Source organism: Aricia agestis, chromosome 21, assembly GCF_905147365.1.
Source record: "Aricia agestis chromosome 21, ilAriAges1.1, whole genome shotgun sequence".
Classification (NCBI taxonomy): Eukaryota; Metazoa; Arthropoda; class Insecta; order Lepidoptera; family Lycaenidae; genus Aricia; species Aricia agestis.
Window position 1 is genome coordinate 7,165,718 of NC_056426.1, and position 22,158 is coordinate 7,187,875.

General features: G+C 36.1%; 1 protein-coding gene across 2 annotated transcripts in view; it reads right to left on the reverse strand.

Annotated features, from left to right (window-relative positions):
- Positions 1-13,102: 13,102 nt before the first annotated feature.
- Positions 13,103-22,158, reverse strand: part of LOC121737581 (TWiK family of potassium channels protein 7) — a 41,874-nt gene continuing 32,818 nt past the window's right edge. Inside the window, exons 1-5 of one of the 2 annotated variants that reach the window (XM_042129239.1) lie at positions 20,201-20,576; positions 18,980-20,045; positions 17,628-18,825; positions 17,019-17,221; positions 13,112-13,810 (exon numbers count right to left, since the gene is read on the reverse strand). In XM_042129239.1, coding sequence (XP_041985173.1) covers positions 13,157-13,810; positions 17,019-17,221; positions 17,628-18,825; positions 18,980-20,029 — 3,105 coding nt within the window. In that variant the 5' untranslated portion in view covers positions 20,030-20,045; positions 20,201-20,576 and the 3' untranslated portion in view covers positions 13,112-13,156. Of the gene's footprint in view, positions 13,811-17,018; positions 17,222-17,627; positions 18,826-18,979; positions 20,046-20,200; positions 20,577-22,158 lie in introns of those variants that run through there. The other variant, XM_042129240.1, reaches the window with a different exon arrangement.

Consider the following 22,158-nt stretch of genomic DNA (forward strand, 5'->3'; position numbering starts at 1 on the left):
GACGTTGTTGAAATTTCAAATCGATTCAGCTGTTCTTGAGTTTTATCGAGGCTAAGGGTTTGTTATGTTATACAATACCTTGTAAACTATTATAATATAATAATAATAATAATAACTCCCACACCGGTTTCGGTGACGGTGGCCGGTTTCATTGAAACCAGGCCAGCTACGCAGGAGTAATTTTTATAGTGCCCAAGTGTGTTCGCAGTACACAAGAGCACTCTCTATTCCTTTACTCTCATAACCCAGTGGGACGGCAGACCGACACGACCGGCGAGAGATCAGGCGCAGGACCGACTTTTTACATGCCCATCCGACGCATGGATCATCTTACTTGTCAGACAATCAGGTGATCAGCCTGCATTGTCCTAACCAAACTTGGAAATAACATGTTTCCAACGCGGGAATCGAGCCCACGACCTCCGAGTCAAGAGCCGCGCTCTGTACCACTAGACCACGGAGGCGTGTAAACTATTATACAAGGTGTAACAAAACAAGGTTAAATACATTAGGGCTTGTATATTATTGCTCTTAAACAGAGTTAAAAATAGCAACGCTGATTTTTTTTACTCTACTATGGGCAAATTCATGACGTGACAAATGACAAAAAATAATACTCTTTAAGCGCTGCTACCATGGGCGTACCCAGGTTCTGGGCCAGGGGGAGGCAAATTACCAAGGTTCTGGTGCCAGGGGGGGGGGGGGGGGCAAATTACCCAGGTTCTGGGCCAGGGTAGGGCAAATCAGATTTTTCATAAGCTAGGTGTTTATAAAGATTAAAAAATTAATAATTTTTAGTTGTAAAAATATTGTATTGCAAACAAATGGCAAAATTCATTTTCTTAATTTTTAATTTTTATAGATAAAACTACTAGATAATATACTTAGTAGGGACGTCAACATGATCCAGGGGTGGGCAGCTGGCCCCCCCCTCGGTACGCCCATGGCTGCTACTTTCACAGTGACTCTATATAAGGGACACATACACAACCTAAAGCAATATCAGTTTGTTACACTCTGTATACATTATAAACTACGAATGCGAATGTGGTACATCGAGGAAATTTCAATCTGTCGGCTGGATTTGACTTAACGCGACCAAATTACTTGGGTCCGCCATCTGCCTAGGAATCACCTGCTATACGTGGGAGAGCCATGCTTCGGCACGAATGGTCCGGCTCGACCGGAGAAATACCACGTTCTCACAGAAAACCGGCGTGAAACAGCGCTTGCGCTGTGTTTCGCCGAGTGAGTGAGTTTACCGGAGGCCCAATCCCCTACCCTATTCCCTTCCCTCCCCATCCCTACCCCTCCCTATTCGCTTCCCTTCTCATACCTACCCTCCCCTATTATCCTATTCCCTCTTAAAAGGCCGGCAACGCACCTGCAGCTCTTCTGTTGCTGCGAGTGTCCATGGGCAACGGAAGTTGCTTTCCATCAGGTGACCCGTTTGCTCGTTTGCCTCCGTATTTCATTTTAAAAAATATGAACTTTTCTGATAGTACAATATGATAGTGGTTTCATTAGCCCTTTATTAAGTCAAATCTCTACTACAGTATGAGTTTCTGTAAGTGCAGGAAGATTTTGTAATTCAATGCAAGATCAATAGCTCACATTGTAAGCTTTGATGGTGCATAGACGTACAACGGTGTGGGGACGTCGCATCGATATCTGTAGCGCAATATGCAGTCCATATTTACGCTTTTTACGCTGCCACGTCCATATTATGGAATTTGGACATTGGACATGGCAGTAGCATGTTCTGTTAAAAATGAACAGAAGAGTAGTATTTTCTTTCCTATAATATTATAAAATTTGGATAGAAGAATCATAGGGCCAGGCTACAACATTGCGTTGCGGCATGGTATCGCAAAAACAACATCGCACAGAAATGCGATGCGATGTCGGAGCGCAAAATTTCATTGGAAATAGTCACTGTCGCATCTGAAATTTCTACTGTCACCCTAAGGGCCAGGGCCTGACCCTTAGGGTTTTTCACATTGCGAAAATTGAAACAGGCAGCACAATACCACATTCGGCAACTCTGTTAATTTAATTTTACACATAATACTATTTTTAACTTTACTACTGGCTGTCCCGGCAAACGTTGTTTTGCCATATAAATAATTTTTGGTATGAAAAATTGATGTTGGCCGATTCTCAGACCTACTCAATATGCTCACAAAATTTCATGAGAATCGGTCAAACCGTTTCGGAGGAGTATGGCAACGAAAACTGTGACACGAGAATTTTATATAGGTATTAGATTGTGTAGTAAATACTTAATAGTAGTAGTAAAAAAGATCAGTTTTGAAAGGATAATTAAAAATGCGTCTGCGTCACGTTTCGATATTGAAATGACCAAATATGCCAGAATTTTGCAAATAATATACACATTTTATAATATTAAATTTTATGCGCCTATTTCAATATAAATAATTTGTTAAATTTATATTTTTTTACTCCAGGAGTATAAAAAAAAATAACAAATTACCTATTAGTATTTTACGTGTAAAATTAAAGTAACAGCGAACAGCGGCACGGTATACTACCGCGGCGGCGCCGTGTCTAAGGGCAAATAGAAATACAAGGGTATTAGAAACGGCACCGCCACGGCATAGTAAAAGGAGGGGAAGTAACTTATCTTCATACAAAGGCACCGCGCGCGGCTTGTATGTGTGCGCCATAGTATCAATGCGTCGCCACGTACGGCACACAACAAAATCTCGGCCAGTTTTAGAGGCTGGTACCGTCGAGATTTTGTTGTGTGCCGTATGTGGCGATGCATTGATACTATGGCGCACACAAACAAGCCGCGCGCGGTAAGATAACTTACTTCCCCTCCTTTTACTATGGCCACGGAACCGCCGCGGTAGCCGTGCCGCTGGTGGCGTGTGTGTAAACAGCCTCAGCGATGTCCCTACAAAGTATATCAACGTCAAGAACCTCCGACTTGCTTCACATAGTTATAAGTTCTTGTGTGTGAATTGTTTCGCCCGTCTTGTTACAACTTACGACTTCCCTGCGGTTCTGCTCAATGTTGGTTGTACTTTTGGATGTATTTATAACCCAATGTGTCCGAAAAATTATAAATTAAACTAATAGGGGCTATGTTACTGCCATGTTTTCACGCTAGAGACAGCACCAGCATAGACAGTACACAAAAAGTTTTGTTCGACGTTTCTGCGAATATTTATACGTGGGAGAGCCATGCTTCGGCACGAATGGGCCGGCTCGACCGGAGAAATACCACGTTCTCACAGAAAACCGGCGTGAAACAGCGCTTGCGCTGTGTTTCGCCGAGTGAGTGAGTTTACCGGAGGCCCAATCCCCTACCCTATTCCCTTCCCTACCCTCCCCTATTCCCTTCCCTTCTCTACCCTCCCCTATTCCCTTCCCTTTCCTTCCTTACCCTCCCCTATTACCCTGTTCCCTCTTAAAAGGCCGGCAACGCACTTGCAGCTCTTCTGATGCTGCGAGTGTCCATGGGCGACGGAAGTTGCTTTCCATCAGGTGACCCGTTTGCTCGTTTGCCCCCTTTATTGCATTAAAAAAAAAATATTCTGATACATCATATCATATACAAAAAAGTTAATCTTTCAGCTCTGCTACTTTCACAGTGAACTCTGTGTAAAACCCATACTCATCCTGAAGTACCTACTTAGTTTGGTTACAACATACAACTATGAAACTGTATACACATTGTGTTATGTTTTAATTCAGGATATCATAATATTTCTTGAGTAAGGGGGTCAATCTTTATTCGCTTAAGGCGAAGCGTTCCGCACTAGTTAAATTTATATTTAATATCAAGGTGTGATGGAACCCTTGATATGCAGATTAAATCTCAGGCGACTTCGTTAAGTCCCACTTTAATCTCGACCAGAGTAGATTTAAGGAGAAGTCGAGAATATTATTATTATCGTTATTTCTGAGTGTAAGTTATGTTACTTTGTTACATCTAAACCAGTATTTTTAAACGTTTTTGATGATACGACCCCCTTGGCATGAAAAAATATTTCACGTATGTGTAATCGACACTATGAATTTGCATCAAAAAAAATTATAACTGTTATCTGAATATCGCTAAATGTTAAGCATTGTTTTGAATTCCAAATGTTTGTATAATTTTCACTGACTTTTTCAAGATTGGATTAATCTATTAATATTTATGATCATGATTTTAAATTTGGAAAAGTGACACTATTTCGACGCCTGAGAGACAGAAATTTTGTACCACAAAAAATAATTTTGGACCATCTTGTAACACATTTTTTGGAAATAAATAAATTATATTCTATTCACGCCCCCCCCCCCCCCTCCCCGCACAAATTAAATGCGAGTCAAAAAGTGGGTCCTCTGCTGAATTCTTGAAAATTCTCTGGTTTTTGGCTCGTACTTAATTTGTGTGTTATACTGTTGAAATATAGTTCAATGTTATACTGTTGAAATAAAGTTCAAAAAGCTGCCACCATTTTATTTTGCGGCTGTATTTTAGCCTTAGATATTTACCGTGTCAAATTATTATAGTTCGGCCAGTATGCTTCGCCTTAACTGCGGTGGCGCGGCCATTACTGGGTACAAGTTCACGTAATTACTCTCTAACTCCATCGCCATGCGCATATGTTAAGGGTCAGTGCACACCAGGACGCGCATATCCATACTTACTAATATTATAAATGCGAAATTTTATGTCTGTCTGTTACCTCTTCAAACTTAAATCACTAAATCGATTTTGATAAAATTTGGTATGGAGAAACTTTAAGTCCCGGCAAAGGACATAATATAATACTTTTTATCCCGAAAAATGTACGGTTCCTGCACGATAAACGAATTTTGGCGCAACGGAGTTGCAGGTATCATCTAGTATATTATAAGCCTGCCTAAAATATTTTAAAAATGGGATATCGTTCTGCATATTTCTCAGTATGTAGTTAAAAAGATACAATACAATTTTTTTACGTGTATCAAGATTTTCCATAAACAAAATAAACTCATTAAAATCGAACCATCAAAAGATAAGCATCTTTTAAAGATTATCTTTAGCAGTTTAATTGGAAAGTGTCAAAGATCTATTGACCTTAATCTCTGACAGTCAAGGATTAAAGCTGTTTGTCCATAGCCACCGTCGCCGGAACGTCACCGACAAAAATTCAAATAAGATGCCACTTTATGATCTAGGCTATAGGGTTCATTTTGATCTACGCTACTACAAAGCGGCATGAGTCGCTAGACCAATTTCGGTAGAAAATGAAACCTATAGCCTAGGTTTTCTTTTTTTATTAAATAAGGGGGCAAACGAGCAAACGGGTCACCTGATGGTAAGCAACTACCGTCGCCCATGGACACTCGCAACATCAGAAGAGCTGCAGGTGCGTTGCCGGCCTTTTACAACACACTGAACAAACTGAAATGCAGTTTGGCGGTTTTTAGCCAACAAACTGAAATGCAGTTTGGCGGTTTTTAGGATAAGGACATAATGTTGTAAATTAATGGAATAAATACTTAAAAAAAAAAAAAAGCTGTCAAACGAAACCGAAATTGATTTACGTCTGTGTGTAATAATTTGTTTACGTATACACTGACAACTGTCAACGTGCCGATAAGTGCCGACTGGAAGTCAAACAGATGAAAAATATTGGTTCTGCTGTCATATATCACACGTCTCCTTTTACCACTTAGTGTTACTGATAGTGACATCTCGCTTGCTCAGGCCTCTGTTTCTCTTTTCCGCTAGTATAACTTTATGAGTTTAACAAGACTACACAAACCTACATAGAAATAGATGACGCCCGCAATTCCGTTGCGCCAAAATTCTTTTATCTCTCGGATACCGTAGATTTTTCTATAACCAAAACCTTTCCAGTATCTCAATATCTCCAATATCTCCACACCAAATTTCATCTAAATCGGTTCAGCGGCTTACGCATAAAACGGTAACAAATAGACTGATAGACAAACTTTCTCAGTCATATTATTAGTATGTACTACATAGTATTTACATTGCTACGAAACTCTACGAAAGTTCGTAGAGGTGCTACGCTCGTAGAGCCTCTACGAACTTGTAATATTTTATTCACTAATGCTTTTTTTTCTGAAATAATGCGGCAAACGAGCAAACGGGTCACCTGATGGAAAGCATCTTTCGTCGCCCATGGACACTCGCAGCATCAGAAGAGCTGCAAGTGCGTTGCCGGCCTTTTAAGAGGGAATAAGGTAATAGGGTAGGGGATTGGGCCTCCGGTAAACTCACTCACTCGGCGAAACACAGCGCAAGCGCTGTTTCACGCCGGTTTTCTGTGAGAACGTGGTATTTCTTAGGTCGAGCCGGCCCATTCGTGACGAAGCATTGCTCTCCCACGTATAAAGTAAATATACCTAGTAGAATAGAGCAACAGTCTCGAGCTGTCAAACGAAACCGAAATCGATTTACATCTGTGTAAAATATGTGTACGTATACACTTACACGAGCCGGCCCATTCGTGACGAAGCATGGCTCTCCTATGTATAAACGCTTGAAAGTAATCTCTTCTTATATATAAAATTCTCGTGTCACAATGTTAGTCACCGTACTCCTCCGAAACGGCTTTACTGATTTTAACCAAATTTTATATGCATATTCAGTAGGTCTGAGAATTGGCTACTGGCTACTTTTTATATTGATAAGTGCATTTGTTGAATAAATAATAGTAAATTATACCAACTCGAGAATGACGGCGACCATTGTTTGACCAATATCAATAAAAACAATTTCTTATTGAAAGTATTTTTAATAAAGTCCATTATCACGTATGCGCCCTAAGGGTGGGCCCTTATAACAAAATGGATTATAGTGTACAAATATCGTTTGATATTCCAGATCCGTTCACTGTGTTGAGCTTTAGTGAATCTGGGATGGCGGGCATCAGTGAATAGGGGAATAAAGTTAGCCTTATATGCTTCAAAAAGGCCCCTCTCCACGTAATATGAATACCATGATTGCGATATAGCATAAAAGAGGCGATCATGGGCGAATCGAAATAAAAAACATAATATACAGCATGACTGGTGAGACATGTTCAATACTTAAGGAGAGTACTCGGTAAGTACTCGATTCTAATCTTATATCTTTAAACGAGCAATTCTTGTATATATATAATTGGAATTTTGGAATCGGCTCCAATGATTTTCATGAAATTTAGTAAATAGGGGGTTTCGGGGACGATAAATCGATCTAGCTAGGAATCATTTTTAGAAAATGTAATTTTATTCGTGCTTTATCTAATACCGAGCAAAGCTCGGTCAAATAGCTAGTTATATCTTTAAACGAGCAATTCTTGTATATATATAAATATATAATTGGAATCTCGGAATCGGATCCAACGATTTTCGTGAAATTTAGTATATAAGGGGTTTCGGGGGCGATAGATCGATTTAGCTAGGTAGTATTTTTAGAAAATGTTATTTTATTCGTGTTTTATCGAATACCAAGCAAAGCTCTGTCAAATAGCTAGTTATAATTATGTAATAAAATTAGGTACTTAATATTTGTTCGAATTTCCCTTCAAATAAATAAATCATGGACACTAAGTAAATTACGCGGCTAGGCATACTATGCGGCCGGCGCGGTGGTGTGCGCCATTAAAGAAACACCGCGCAGCTACCGTTGGGTAAATATTAATAATTTAACTTTAAGCTACATTTACTTAGTGATCAATTGATATTTTTTTAATATAATTATTCATTTTTTTTCATCTAATATGTTAGCCAAATATCACGTCCTCGAGTATTGAATATGTCTTACCAGTCACGCAGTATTTTTATTAATGTTACCTAACTGTGACGTCACGCTCAGGTAGTTTGTTCGATAGCTATGTTAAATATTGCGTTTATGAAAGTGGTCTTACAGTAAATTTTTTATGCGCAAAAATTTTCAAGCGATAAAAAAGTTAGTTTTACTCATAAAGCTGATCGCATGTTTGTCAGCGCCGTACGCGTCGAACGCACCGCACACGAAATGCGGCGAAAAAAAATTGATTCAAGTTTGAATCTTTGTAAATTAAACAAAGAAGGAACAATATTAATTATAAAATATTTAAAACATTATTATTTTAGCTCATAATTATGAGCGAATCCCTCTAAATGAAAAGCAATTTACAATATTATCAATATAAATTATTATTTTAGCATTATGGGCAACCACCTTTAGCCTGTCACCAACTGAGAAAACAATCTGAATTGATCCCAAATGAAAGGTTATTGGAAAAATAGCGGTGTCTCTGGGAACGTGGGATGGCCCTTAATTACATATTGATCAGTTATATTCAACGAATGATAAAAACTAAGGAATCGTAACTCCCATGCTATTACCGTTTTAAATTTGGTTCCTTTTGGTCTGTCATGTAACGTCAGCCTAGTACCGCTCAAGGTCACCTAAATATTGCAAATGTATTGAAATGTGTACCTAAGGTACACTTTTTTGACAAGTATTGTGGAGCTTGTTTTTTGACGGAGTTACTTTTCCTTAGTTTTTATTATTCGAAGGTTATATTATTGATGTACTTACTTAAAGTTTATCTTATCTTATATCTTTAAACGAGCAATTCTTGTATATACATATATATCTAATTGGAATGTCGGATACACACGATACATGAAGTTATTTTATTTTTCTTTTTTTACATTCCTTTCTAGAATTTCAGAAATTTTAGATTTAATAATTATACATGCAAATAATATTATAATTATTGTTTTTAATACTTACAAATGGAATATCAAAAACCCTCATTAAAACAGATTGAACTGAAAATTATAAACTCCTTTGAAATATTATTTTACGCCTGACAAAAGTAATTAGCAAAAATGTAATTGAGCGCATATCAACGTTCCGACAAGGGACTTATTTAATAAACGTAAAATGAAAAGTTAAAGCAAAACGGTGAATTTTGTGCCTTGTCGCCCTTTTCATTTGTTATTAATAAATAATTATTATTTGATTAAGGGCCAGTTTCATCACTTCCTGATAAGACTATCCACCAATTAACTTGACAGATCAAGTATGGAGAATCTGTCAAAAAAGTTGTGAATAGCCTATTAGGCACTTTATCAGAAAGTTGTGAAATTTTTCATTAATGACATGCCAAGAAATCCTTGTAACCTTATCTTGTTTTACTAATATTAGGCAAGTACCAATACGAAAATGTGTCTTAGATCTATCTGATACTTCTTCACAAACGCTGAAAGGATTTAGGTCAGGGGTTTCCAAGCTATGCGCCGCGGCGCCCTTCTGCGCACTGGAAAGGCACCTTAACCTAAGTACTCGCTTAACCTAACTATAAGTATTAAAGGTGTTTATTTATGTATATTTTTGTAATAGCTAGGTAGAGTAGGCCGCGCCGCGACAAAATATTGACTTGTAAGAGCGCCGCAGGCTGAAAAAGATTGGGAACCCCTGATTTAGGTGGAATGTGGTATAATTAATTTGAGTGTCAAGAAAGAACTTTGTTCTTTACTCCGTGAAAATGTACGGTTCCCGCGCGCGAAACATTAATTTCACGGCAAAATCTTGCAATAAAAAAAGCATTACATAAGTATACCTACTAGCTGTTGCCCGCGACTTCGTCCGCGTGGACTTCAGTTTATAGCGCGCGATGTCAACAAAATTGGTGTCAAAAGCTTTTATGAAAAAAACCTGGTACCCCTTAAATCAAAACAGCTGTGCAGTACTTAATTTGAACAAATTTACGTATTTTCACCCCCTTACAACCCTTTTTTCCAGTAAAAAAGTAGCCTATGTCCTTTCTCAGGCTTTAGACTATCTGTATACAAAATTTCATTTCAATCGGTTCGTTAGTTTTGGCGTGAAAGCGAGACAGACAGACAGAGATACTTTCGTATTTATAATATTAGTATAGATTAGAAGAATATACTATTTAATAATACTTACCGACAATGTAAATTACTTTTCAACTAAAGTTTTGAGCCGTTGAATTATAACCCGCTCGGTCGCCATGCCAGTGAAATATATCAGCAATTAAGGTTAGCTTATGCACTGCTAGTAAACTGGCAAGATGTCGCTTGTAAGCTATAAATTTCCGCAAGTTTTTAGGGTTCCGTACTTTGGGTACGGAACCCTAAAAACATGCGGTAAAAAACTCGAGCCTATTATTAAGACTGTCTGTCTGTCTGTCTCCAGGCTGTATCTCAAGAACCATTACAGGTAGATTTACGAAATTTTCACAGATTGTGTGTATCTATTGCTGCTATAACAACAAATACTAAAAAAAAAATTAAATATATTTAAGGGGGCTCCCATACAACAAACGTAATTTTTTTTCTACTTTTTGCTCGATACTGATAATGGCAATAGGTAGGAACTTGAAATGTTCACAAGATACTCAGTTGTATTTATACTATAATAAATAATAATAAAATTTGAATAAAATAAATAAAAATAGGTGAGGTGTTTTTTTGTATGGGAGCCCCATACAAAAAAACACCTCACCTATTTTTGCTCTAATGGTACTGAACCCTTCATGCGCGTGTCCAACTAGCACTTGGCCGATTTTTTAAAATTAAATTCTGTGTTTCTGTTGTAAATGTAAGAACTGTCAAAATAAATAATTAAACAATAGTTACTAGATGTCGCCCGCAACTTTGTTGCGCCAAAATTCGATTATTGTGCGGTCACCGTACATTTTAAGAAGATATACTTACGGGAAAGGTCATAGAATAGTTTTTGTTGCCTATACTCATTTCCCGTCCCTGAAGTATCTCTATTTCTAATGTAATCTAAATCCGTTCAGCCGTTTAAGCATTAAAAGGCAGCAGGCAGACATACTTTCGAATTTATTATATTAAAGCTTTGATGTAAAAAAGCGTGCCTGAGGTTAGTATTATTGAATCATACATTGTTCTCTTTGTAGTCGAGTAAAAGTGAAGCAAAAAGAAAACACCTAACTTTTGCCTTTGACACTTTGCGGGCTAGCGGTCAAAGAGAAAACAACGAAAAACTTTCCTTTACAACAGTTTAGTCAATGCATTGTTTATTTTTCCACTTTATAGTTATATACGTAACTAAAACAACTCGGTAAAAAGATTAAAAACATTAATCATTCGACTTTATGTGCCTAATATAAATGACACGGCAAAGTGGTTTTGACATAATAATAAGTATTATGTTCAGGGTCCCCGTAAGGGCTACTGGCGCCTGTGTGCAAAAGAAGGATGTAGGCGCCCCTTTAGGAACTTTTTTGGGTCCTAAAGATGACAATTTGGCGCCCCTAGAGGATGGCGCCCGTGTGCATTGCACACATTGCACATATGGTAGCGGGGGCCCTGATTATGTTATAGTCTCAGAGTCAGACCCACAACATTTTAACAAAATTGGTTCAGCCGTTTTGGAAGAATTTGGGGATATACATTGCGGCACGAGAATTTTATATTTATAATTAGCTAACATATAATAACAATATTATTATGATTAACCGTGATTTTACAACGAAGCTATTGCGTCATAATATCATCTTATTTCATTATAATAATGAGGGTAGTAGGCAATAGTAGAACAAAAACACACACACACACAATAACATAAAATAATTGTCCTTTTCCAAAATTATACCCTTGCCTTAAACTTCAGAGTTCAGCGTAGGCAAAAAGTAACAGACATCGGTAAAAACAATAAAGAGAATTTATGATAATTTCTTTCAAAGAAAAATTACAAACAGAATAAAATAAATTGAAAGCCAAAAGTCATATTTACCCAAGTTATAAGTGAAATCTTCTAATAAGATAAGTGCTTTTGGAGGGTATATTTTCATTTCTCCGAATATACCAGAGGTTCCCAAACAGGGGTCGCAACGCAAGAGGGCCGTTGGGAGTCAAAGGGTCGTAAAACATTTTTTTTATAATTATCATTATTATGCTTAGCTGGGAGCTTATCTTCCGTTAGTTGAACCTGGTTATTTATTGAGCCTAGAATCAAGTCGATTCTAAGGCGTATAACAAATAAAATATTATAATTTAGTTTGATTTCTTCTGATTTATTTATTTATTAGTTTTATTTTAAATAAACAAATACATAAATATTATTTTCCTATAGTTTACAGCCAAAAAAGTAAAAAAACATACATTTTAATGGCAGTTACATCATTTTGTATTCAATATAAATTAAAATCCATGTTGTTCCATGTTATTTTGTTTATTTTTAAATAATTTATATTTATTCAAAATATTATGTACTTAAGTAAACATAATTTGGTATAAGTAACTTTTAAAATGTCAAATGTTAAGAACTTGTAAAAGCACTACAAAAGCACATTAATATTATTACAAAAATCGAATATAATAACATAAATAAAAAGATTTATTATATTTAATTGAATACTGTATTTTTTATTTACATATCATATGAAAACAATTAATGCTTTATATAATAATACAATAAACACTAGTTAATATATCCGCCATGGTACAAAAAGTATTAAATACTTTTTGTACCATGGCGGATATATTATAATAAAAAATATAATATAATATTGTTTGCGTCCCATGCCCCTCAATACAAAGGTTGGGAAGCACCGAAGACAACCGTTTTTTCATTTCCGATACATTGTCGGAATTATTTATGTTAATATTTGATCACAATATCATGAGTTACGAAAGAATTTATTGATTTGTACATTGAGATGTGGATGGAGTAATAAAATTCTAGACGTGTGTGGAGATGGATTTATTTATATCACGTATATTATGTACAGTCGAGAATACATCAAGTTTATGGTAATTCAACTTTATCGCTCGGTAACAAGGTTTAAAAATTATACATCCTGTATTCGACGTATCACCTTTTGATGTATGCTGTAAAAATGGTTTCTTGTATAATATTTTACCTTTACTTCCTGTATTACATTATTGTATGCAGCAAAACTATGACCTTAACATATTTTAGCAATCGTTGTTTGTTACAAGCTACAGAAAAAAAGATTGACGAAAACTATGAACAACCAAGTGTACATTATTTGATTTCATCTCTATTACTGCTTCTAGTTTAAAAGATAGATTAGAAATAAAACCAAATATCAATAATTTAAAATGATTTAATTCAACAATAAATATAAATATCAAAATATGTATCATTCCTTAACAAATAACAAAATACTAACACATCCTTATATTATCTATTCTTAACATCCTCTTTGGTTTCTTCCCCTTTAATTTTACTCTCCTCTATGTTATTCGGTTTGTGTACTGGTGCTATTTCTACTGGTGGTGGAGTAATGGGCACTAAGCTACCATCTTCCTCGGCTACTTTAAGACCTATAGTTGCTCCGAGTTTAGCACTAGCCTGTCTAAAAGTATCTGACAATTTAACTTGTACTACATTTATACACATAGACGTTAAAGCCAGACCGAAAACTAGATATAGAATAGAAGCCATCATGAACATAGGATGGTCAGGAACCAAATCACCCAAACCTATGGTCGACATAGATATAAAAACGAAATAGAACGATTCAAAGAAGCTCCAAGTCTCCCACATATTATAACCAATAGCACCGATTATGATATAGACTACTAGAATGAAGATCGCTACTGATATGGGTAGATTGAACTCGTCGTCTATCTCGAAAACTGATGGTGCGGGGGTCCCAGGGTCAGTTTCTACTTCTACCTCTCTGGTAACTCCAGGTTTAGGGGGTAAGGGTGGTGGGGCATCGCTGGTCTTCCTCTCTACTGGTGGGCCAGCTACCTCGATGTCTTCTTCAGAGAACACCTGTGATGGTCGCCGTACCACTTCGTATACGATGTTGAGACCTTTCATCACCTCCTGGAAATTGAAAGCAGGGAGTTATAATTACAGATTAAAACAGAAATTATTAGTTTTTAGAACTTCTTTCACACACTGAAGATATAAAAGAATTATATATATTGTATCTAAGTTAAGGCGATTACTTTTCACAATGTTTGGGTTTAATTCATGAAGACAATAGTATTTTATTACTTTCTTTAATAAACCTGTATTTAATTTTAAAAATCAAATTACTTTTCTCAGAGGAGTCTGGGAATAGTAATTTGATTTTTTAAATTGTTTTTGTAATTCGTAAATTGATTTTGTACTTAGGTCTGGAGAGACCTAAGTACAAAATCAATTTGCGAAAGAAATTACCAATTTTAATACATAGAAGCTACATGAAAACGCCAATAACAGAAAAATCCTTTTCGATTTGGAGACACGCACAAAAATGATTTCTCATTTCCGAATGTTCATAATTTCCGATAGAATGTTTATCCGATGTGTGTTCGCCAAACTGATTCCGACAGATAATTTGAGCGATGTTTGAGGTTGTTTTGATTCGCATTTTATTGAATTATATGCGCCTACCTTGCGGGGCTTAACAGGTTTAACAATCGGTTTACGTTTTACCATACAGTAAAATTATTATTCATTTTGTTTTCAAGTTTGTTTATTTTCAAATTCACAGGACAAGCACACAGAAAAACTGAGTATGTTTTGTGATTTTTCGAATGCTACCCTGAGATAAATGGGATATTTGAAGTATGAAGATAAGCTCCACTAATTGGTATGTTAAAGCAAAAAAAAAAACACGAAGAAATATTTACCATAAGGAAAGATATTAACTTAATGTTTGCTACGTGGGAGAGCCATGCTTCGGCGCGAATGGGCCAGCTCGACCGGAGAAATACCACGTTCTCACAGAAAACCGGCGTGAAACAGCGCTTGCGCTATGTTTCGCCGATTGAGTGAGTTTACCGGAGGCCCAATTCCCTTCCCTATCCTCCCCTATTCTCTTCCCTTCCTATTCCTACCCTCACCTATTACTATATTCCCTCTTAAAAGGCCGGCAACGCACCTGCAGCTCTTCTGACGTCCATGGGCGACGGAAGTTGCTTTCCATCAGGTGACCCGTTTGCTCGTTTGCCCCCTTATTTCATAAAAAAAGCTAATTAACAAGGTGAGGTGACGTGAAGAAAAATAATATTTGGAACATCTACCTACATATAAATAAAAACTAGCTGTTTGACCGAGCTTCGCTCGGTATCCGATGAAAATGACATTTTCTAGAAATGATTCCTAGCTAGATCGATTTATCGCCCCCGAAACCCCCTATATACTAAATTTCATCGTTGGAGCCGATTCCGAGATTCCAAATATATATACTAACTATATATATATATAGTGTGTAACAAAAACTAGTGATAATACTTTAGGGTGTGAACATGTTCCTTGTAGAGAGTTCACTGTGAAAGTAGCAGCTCTGAAAGACGAACTTTTTTTTTCAATTTTGTATGGGCAAGGGCCCGAGCGTCACGAGTTTCCCCATACAAAAGTGAAAAAAAAATTTGGTCCGTCAGCTCTTATACTTTCACAGTGAACTCTCTACAAGGAACACGTACACACCCTAAAGTATTATTACTTGTTTTTGTTACACCCTGTATACAAGAATTGATCGTTTAAAGATATAAGATAAATCCATATTTCGCTTGATCACGACATCACGCGTAAATTTATGATTTGCGCGTAAACTATTCAATCGATGTAAGGAACAACTTTAAACTAAAGTCCATGTGGGCGAAGTCCCGGCAACAGCTAGCTTAAAATAATTTCTCTTTTGAAAAGTACCTAATGAATAAACTCTTAATTAAATAAAAATGTCATTTATACTAAAGCATTGGTCCTCGTAGACCAATTAAGGCAAAAAGGGTTATTACACGGTCCTAAAATATCTAAATATTTAAAACACAAAATTGGCTTTTACAAAGAAAGAAATGAGAGGATGAAATGAGTAAGGTTGGGTTATACCAACTAACTTTAACTGTAACTTTAACTATAACTTTAAATTTAACTACAATGCAAAATGTCAAATCTTTGGTTAAAGTTGAAAATGGACGCCATCAAGACGCCATATTTAATCATAATCATAGAGCTCGACAAGGTTTTAAACGCACGTGGCGAAAAAAGAAACTAACGCTGTCATCATATAAAAACGCCATTTTTGACAGTTCTCCTGCACCAGCAGCGCCCTTACCCACGTTCATTTATAACCTTGTTGGACCAGCTGTCATCGGTCAATTTCTCTGGTCAAATTTAAGGTTAAAGTTAAAGCCACCAGTAAATTTAGCCTTAACTATAACCATAACTTTAACCACGCCTCTGGTACAACCCACCCTTAGTAACATTTTACAACATATTTTAAGAGCAATCACTCATTTTAATGTAACTTACCTACTTAATCATCTAGCTATATTATATAGAATCAATGTTTTTATTTCAAATAATTTTTCCGGTCCCAAAACCTCGATTTATACAAAAAAAACAGTTTTCAAAGTTTAAAAAAAATATCCACTTTATCCCACTGTCTTCAAATGTATGTATTGAAGAGTTTAAGTGAAATAAGTGCCAACTGATTGCTGTCCATTAGTTCAATGATTCTATTTATACAAAACACTGTTTCGAGCAGTAGTACGGATTTATTTATAAAACGGTAATTTTTCTAGACCTACTGTTTTATTTCTTAGCTCTACAATGACGAGAGGATTAATGATTATCGATTTATCTTTAAAAGTACATTTCTCAACGATTAATTTTATGCTAATGTTAATGAAGTATATTTTTAGGGGTTCTAAAAAAAGTATTATATAGACAATAATTATTACATCCCCGCTATCCTATATATATCCGCTATATATTGTTAAATAATTATGACCAATCCATACTAATATTAAGTGTGTTTTTCTGTCTATCTGTTTGACTGTCTGTCTGTCTGTTCCTGACCAAACCGCTGAACTGATTTTGCTGAAAATTGGTATGGAGATTACATTTTTTAGAGACTTTGAGTCTCGAAAAAATGTACTGTTCCCGCGCGATAAACAATTTTTGGCACAATACATCATTGTGCATCATTGTGCGGGCGTCATCTAGTATAAAAAAGTTAAATTAAAAACAATACATAAACATTAACTAACAATAAATAAATTATTGTCTCGTGAACCATAAAATATACAGATAAGCTCACCTGAACCGGTCCCGTTCGTCTCACTCGTCTGCAACTTCTGGTGTAATAGAACCTTCTGATGTAGGCCCAAAAGAATTTTATGATCCTCGTGAAGAGTTTGCCAAAGTCAGCCAGCACGATCAGGAACAAAGGTATGCCAATGATGGCGTAGATGATAGTAGCCACACGACCATAAGTGGTTTTCGGAGCGATGTGACCGTAGCCTGAAATGTATTAAGGAGATTATTTGATAAGAGAAGGAGAGTTAGAGGAATTATGGTAAAAGGATTGGATTGTCTTTATTGAATAAAAGACTTTGCGAGATGCAATCTATGATAGTTAAATATCTAAGAAAAGAGCTAATTACAACTAAATTTGGTCTATTGTTTCTACACCTGCACTACATCTACAATAATCTTTTGAAATCTATATTCTTATTTTAGGGATGAAAATAAAGCTTTTAAATTATCTAAATGATAACAATATTACCTAGTAGATTATTATTTATGCGACTAAGTAACCAGAGTAATGTTTTTAAATTTAACAGCATTACCATACTAGCAGGGGGTTTAACTTTAAATCAAACACAAATCATAAAAATCATCAATTTCTAGAACATGCTTTGCTTACCAATAGTCGTCACTAACGTTAAGCAATATACGAATGAATTCATGAAATTCCATGATCTCTGACCGCTATACGAGGTAACACCTGCTTCGTGGGCTGTGTGCAATTGATCCTCAAATTCATACAGCTTCTTTCTTGCCATGGACTTCCAATCTTCTTCTCTTAGATAATGGCTTCCACGCCACAGATTCTCAATGAAATCTCTCTTAACATTCCTCGTGCTACACTTATATGCGTTCTCGAAAGAACCCTCTAAAGTTTTGAACATCATTCCTCCCAAACCACACATAAATATAAGTAGTAACAAATTACATATACATCTATTTCTTAATGATATCAATTTATTATAAGCAATTCGATTGTCGTCTTTAAACTGTTGCCAATTAGCGATCAAAGTCCAACGCGATCGTTTCTTTACTGTTTCTTGTTTTAGTGGTTTTTCGATGCTAGTTTTTCGTTTTATTTCTGTTACGATTTCTTTTGGAGTAACTGGAACGTTTTTGGCAGCAATTGAACGTTTTCTGAGTACAGATTTCGGATCAAGTTCTTTCTTTTCACTGTCTGATGACAACATGATATTGCATTTGGCCTCATGTTCGTCTACTTCTCTACTCAAAAGATGTAGTTTTCTTGTTAATTCAGCAGTTTTAACAGAAAGGTCGAATTCGTATTCATTCTCACTACCTGATGATGTGTAACAACTAGTAGAGGTATATTCGGACTGGCTAGCTTCGACATAGCCAGAACTCTGTCTGCTATGTTTTTTATAATCTCGATGTCTTCGATGAGTTCGCTTGCTATTCAGTCCAGATAGAATTTCCTTGTCGCTTATGATTTGAATTGTTTTAGGACATGATATACCTCTTGTATTTCTCAGAGATGACGGAGTTTTGTTTGGCGTTTCCAAGACTTTCGTGTAACCTTTGTAAGCTGATGGTAATCGGGAATCATCTTTTGGGATAGACAGACTTCTTGCTCTAGCTTTTTGCATCATTTCTATTATCTCTAAGCTAGTCTGGCTCATTCCTGTGCCTGTTTTGTCTACTACTTTTACATCTTCTACTCTATTAACTGAGTTGGATCGATTTGCTCTAGGAGACTTTTTCAAAAATCTTCTTGGGGTTGGGACTACTTTACGTTTAGCACCATTTAAACGATTATATAGTTGGTCCTCACTCATTTCACTCTCACTAGTTTTATTCTGCAAATGTTATTATGAAATATTTATTAGTACTTTTCATATAAAAATGTATAAAATATGTTCATTACTACTGCAGTTTCAGACTCAAATAATAATAGAACGCTATCAGTATAGCAATAATAAGTATTATAAATAATTTTATATCTAAACTGACCCCAAATCGTGATGCAGATTTGCTTCTTGCTGGTTTGACTGGTGGTTGAACTGGTTCTTCGCTAGGTTGCTCATGTGCTTTATTTTGTATCTGTTTCGTTACTGTAGGTTTTGTATCGGCTGGCAATTTTCTGCTCGGCGTCCTGACAATCCTTTCCCTGACTTCTACTGCCGGTTTTTGATCTGGAGCTAACTTTTTGCTCGGTGTTCGTTCAACTTGAATAACTTTTGTCACTAATTCACCCGGAGCTGGAGGAGTTTCGGATATTTTTCTCGGAGGTTTGGGTATGGGTTCCTTTTTAACTTCCTTTGGTGCACTATCTTCAACTGGTTTCTTTTTGGTTAACTCATCTGGATAAACCATTTGTTCAAGTTTTTTCGGTGTGCTCGGTAATTGGAACGGGGCATCTTTATCCTTAGGTGACACATTAGCAGACGAAGGTCTAATTGAATCAAGTTTTGGGGGCATGTCCAACGTCAAAGAATTTCTCCTTTTAGAATCTTCGTCTTTCAGAGTTACACAATAGTTTGTAGATAAAAGTTTATTGGTAGGATCGACAAAACTTAATTTTCGTTCAAGCTGTGATATTTCATCCTTATCTGGAAGAGCGAAAGGGGAAATACTTCGCCTTCGCCTTTCGTTTGCTTCCATTGCTCTGGCCTCCAGTATTTCGTCAGTATTTAAATCATACACTGGATCTTTTGCTTTTGCCTGCTCGAGAACTAGTCGTTTCATTTCCTCGTAGGTATTATCAGCTTCTATTTCCCTAGAAGTCCGTTGAGGGTTATCTTCTTCGTCCGTCGTAGTGGTGTCTTCATGGGGAATCGGGGTCCTGCCAGGTTCTGGTGTTTTTTCCCTCGCATTGAGTCCTCTATTCTTCGATAAATTTCTCCTTTTTCGTATAGACATAGTTTGATTTTCACCGTTGTCAGCCATATCTTCGTCTCTTTTTCTCACTGGTGACTTTGTAATTTCGCGACCCACTGTTTGTACTTCAGATTCCTTTTTTATGATAGGAACATTGAACTTTATCTCTTCCTCGTCACTCATCGCCGCAGCGCGAGTCCTACAAGCAAAAATAAAACAATCACCAACTGCACCAGATCACAACTAAACGACAATCTTCGAACAAGCTCTCGATAAATTGGCAGAGATAATTAAAACTAATGCCAATATAGGTGCTGAAATTAGGCTGTAATCGAAGATTTAAGATTCACTTACCATTTTTACTCGCGCGAGCAACATCGTTAGGTCTGGTATTCCTCTATTAAAAGATTCTATATTTAGACGTGCTCCCGAAACGTTCACTTCGGAGTTGAAGCACCGATCGTTGTAAATCACTTGAAATATGAGCAATTCAAATGTTCCAGTGTTATGATTTGATTATGAGTGAAAAAAAAAAACGAGTTTTCTGAAGACTTTCGCTGTCGGGCGACGGACATCGTGTGCGCGGAACTTCTGGGCAACGTTCCAAAATTAAATCACCAGCGAATTCTGCGTGTTCAAAATAAAACGGTCCAGAAAAGTGTGACACTTTAAGAGAAATATTTACATACAATCGCATTATTTTCAGAGTCCTTCTTTTATTTGTTGAGTTGAATCAAGTAGCTTTTATCGCAGAGACTTCGCTAAACGAATATTCGTGTATGGTTTATGATTTATTTACTTGCGCCAAGATGCATCTTAAAATAGCTTTTCGCGTTGTTTATAATATACTTTACTAGCCATTTATTTTAATTCGTTTATCGCACGGGAACCGTCACTTTTTCCGGGAGAAAAAATATCCTATGTACTTTCCAGAGACTCAGAGTATCTGCATACTCACTTTCATCAAAATCGGTTCAGCGGCTTAGGCGTGAAGAGGTATTAGACAGAAAGACGGATACATTTCCGTATTGATAATTATTATTTCAGTAATAATATGGATAATAAGTATACAAAGTGAATTAAAAATTGTGTAAGTATAATTTAAAATATTATGGCTTTTAGTTTTTTTGGTATGTACAGCTCTCTGCAAGATATATAGATTTCCTTTGCTTTTTTCTTTTGTTTTACGCCAATCATCTAAATATTGGCTTACATTCAATTCCAAGTCTGGTTTTGAGATTTGAGAGCCCATTGTTTAGAGTTTACGCTTAAACTAACGTCAATTATAGAAATTTCTTTTAAAAAATATTTCGATTTACTAAAATCTTAGAAAACCAATTCTTTTAATAATTGTTTAAGAAACAATACCTTTAATAAAATTTGTTAAAAGATTATATTATTATATTCTTCGTTATATTATTTTATCGTAGCTATTAATAAATTTTATAAAAGGCGTTAAATATATTTTTATACTATGAGTAGCGCCCACTTACATAATGTACTAATATTATAATTAATGCGAAATGTTTGTCTGTCTATATCGCTCGAATCACTGAACCAATTTTGCTGAAAAGTATAAAGATATAGTGAGTCCTGGAAAAGGTCTTAGGATACTTTTTTCCCGGAAAGTGTACGGTTCCCGCGCGATAAAGATATTTTGCCGCAACGGAGTGCAGGCGTCTTTTAGTACTTTTCATAAAATTTATTGAAAGAAAATAATTAAATCTCTTTAAAAATTTACCGTAGCTAATTACCACAGAAAATGGATCTAGTTAGAACCGCCATGTCGCTCCAATTTGTATGAACACGAGCGTGTCACTTTTTTCATGCCTACTGTGACGTCACAAGAGCGCTTTACGGCGGTTCCCAATATTTGATCTATCTCTGGTTTGACCCTACTAGAGATAGGAATAACTCACATTAGACGTTAGAGACATATATTTTATGTCAATTGTGATGGGAATACCCGTAGGCGCGGAATCGATTCGAAGGCATCGCCGCGCCCCGTCTCTTTTGCCACTTTAATAGGTATATCGATTTTCTAATCGATTATTATTCGAGTTAATATACAGAGGAATGATAAATCTAAAGATACGTGCTTGCCAGGACAGCTAGTAATATATTATAATATTCTAAACTTAATCACTAAACAGGAACATAAATACATCTGTACATATAAATGTCTGTTTGTAATATTAAAATAACCGTTTTTTTACTAGATGCATATGAATGTATATAGGGTACATACACCAAAACAACATTTTTTTACAATTTTTGTCTGTATGTCTGTCTGTCTGTTTGTTTCGGTTAAT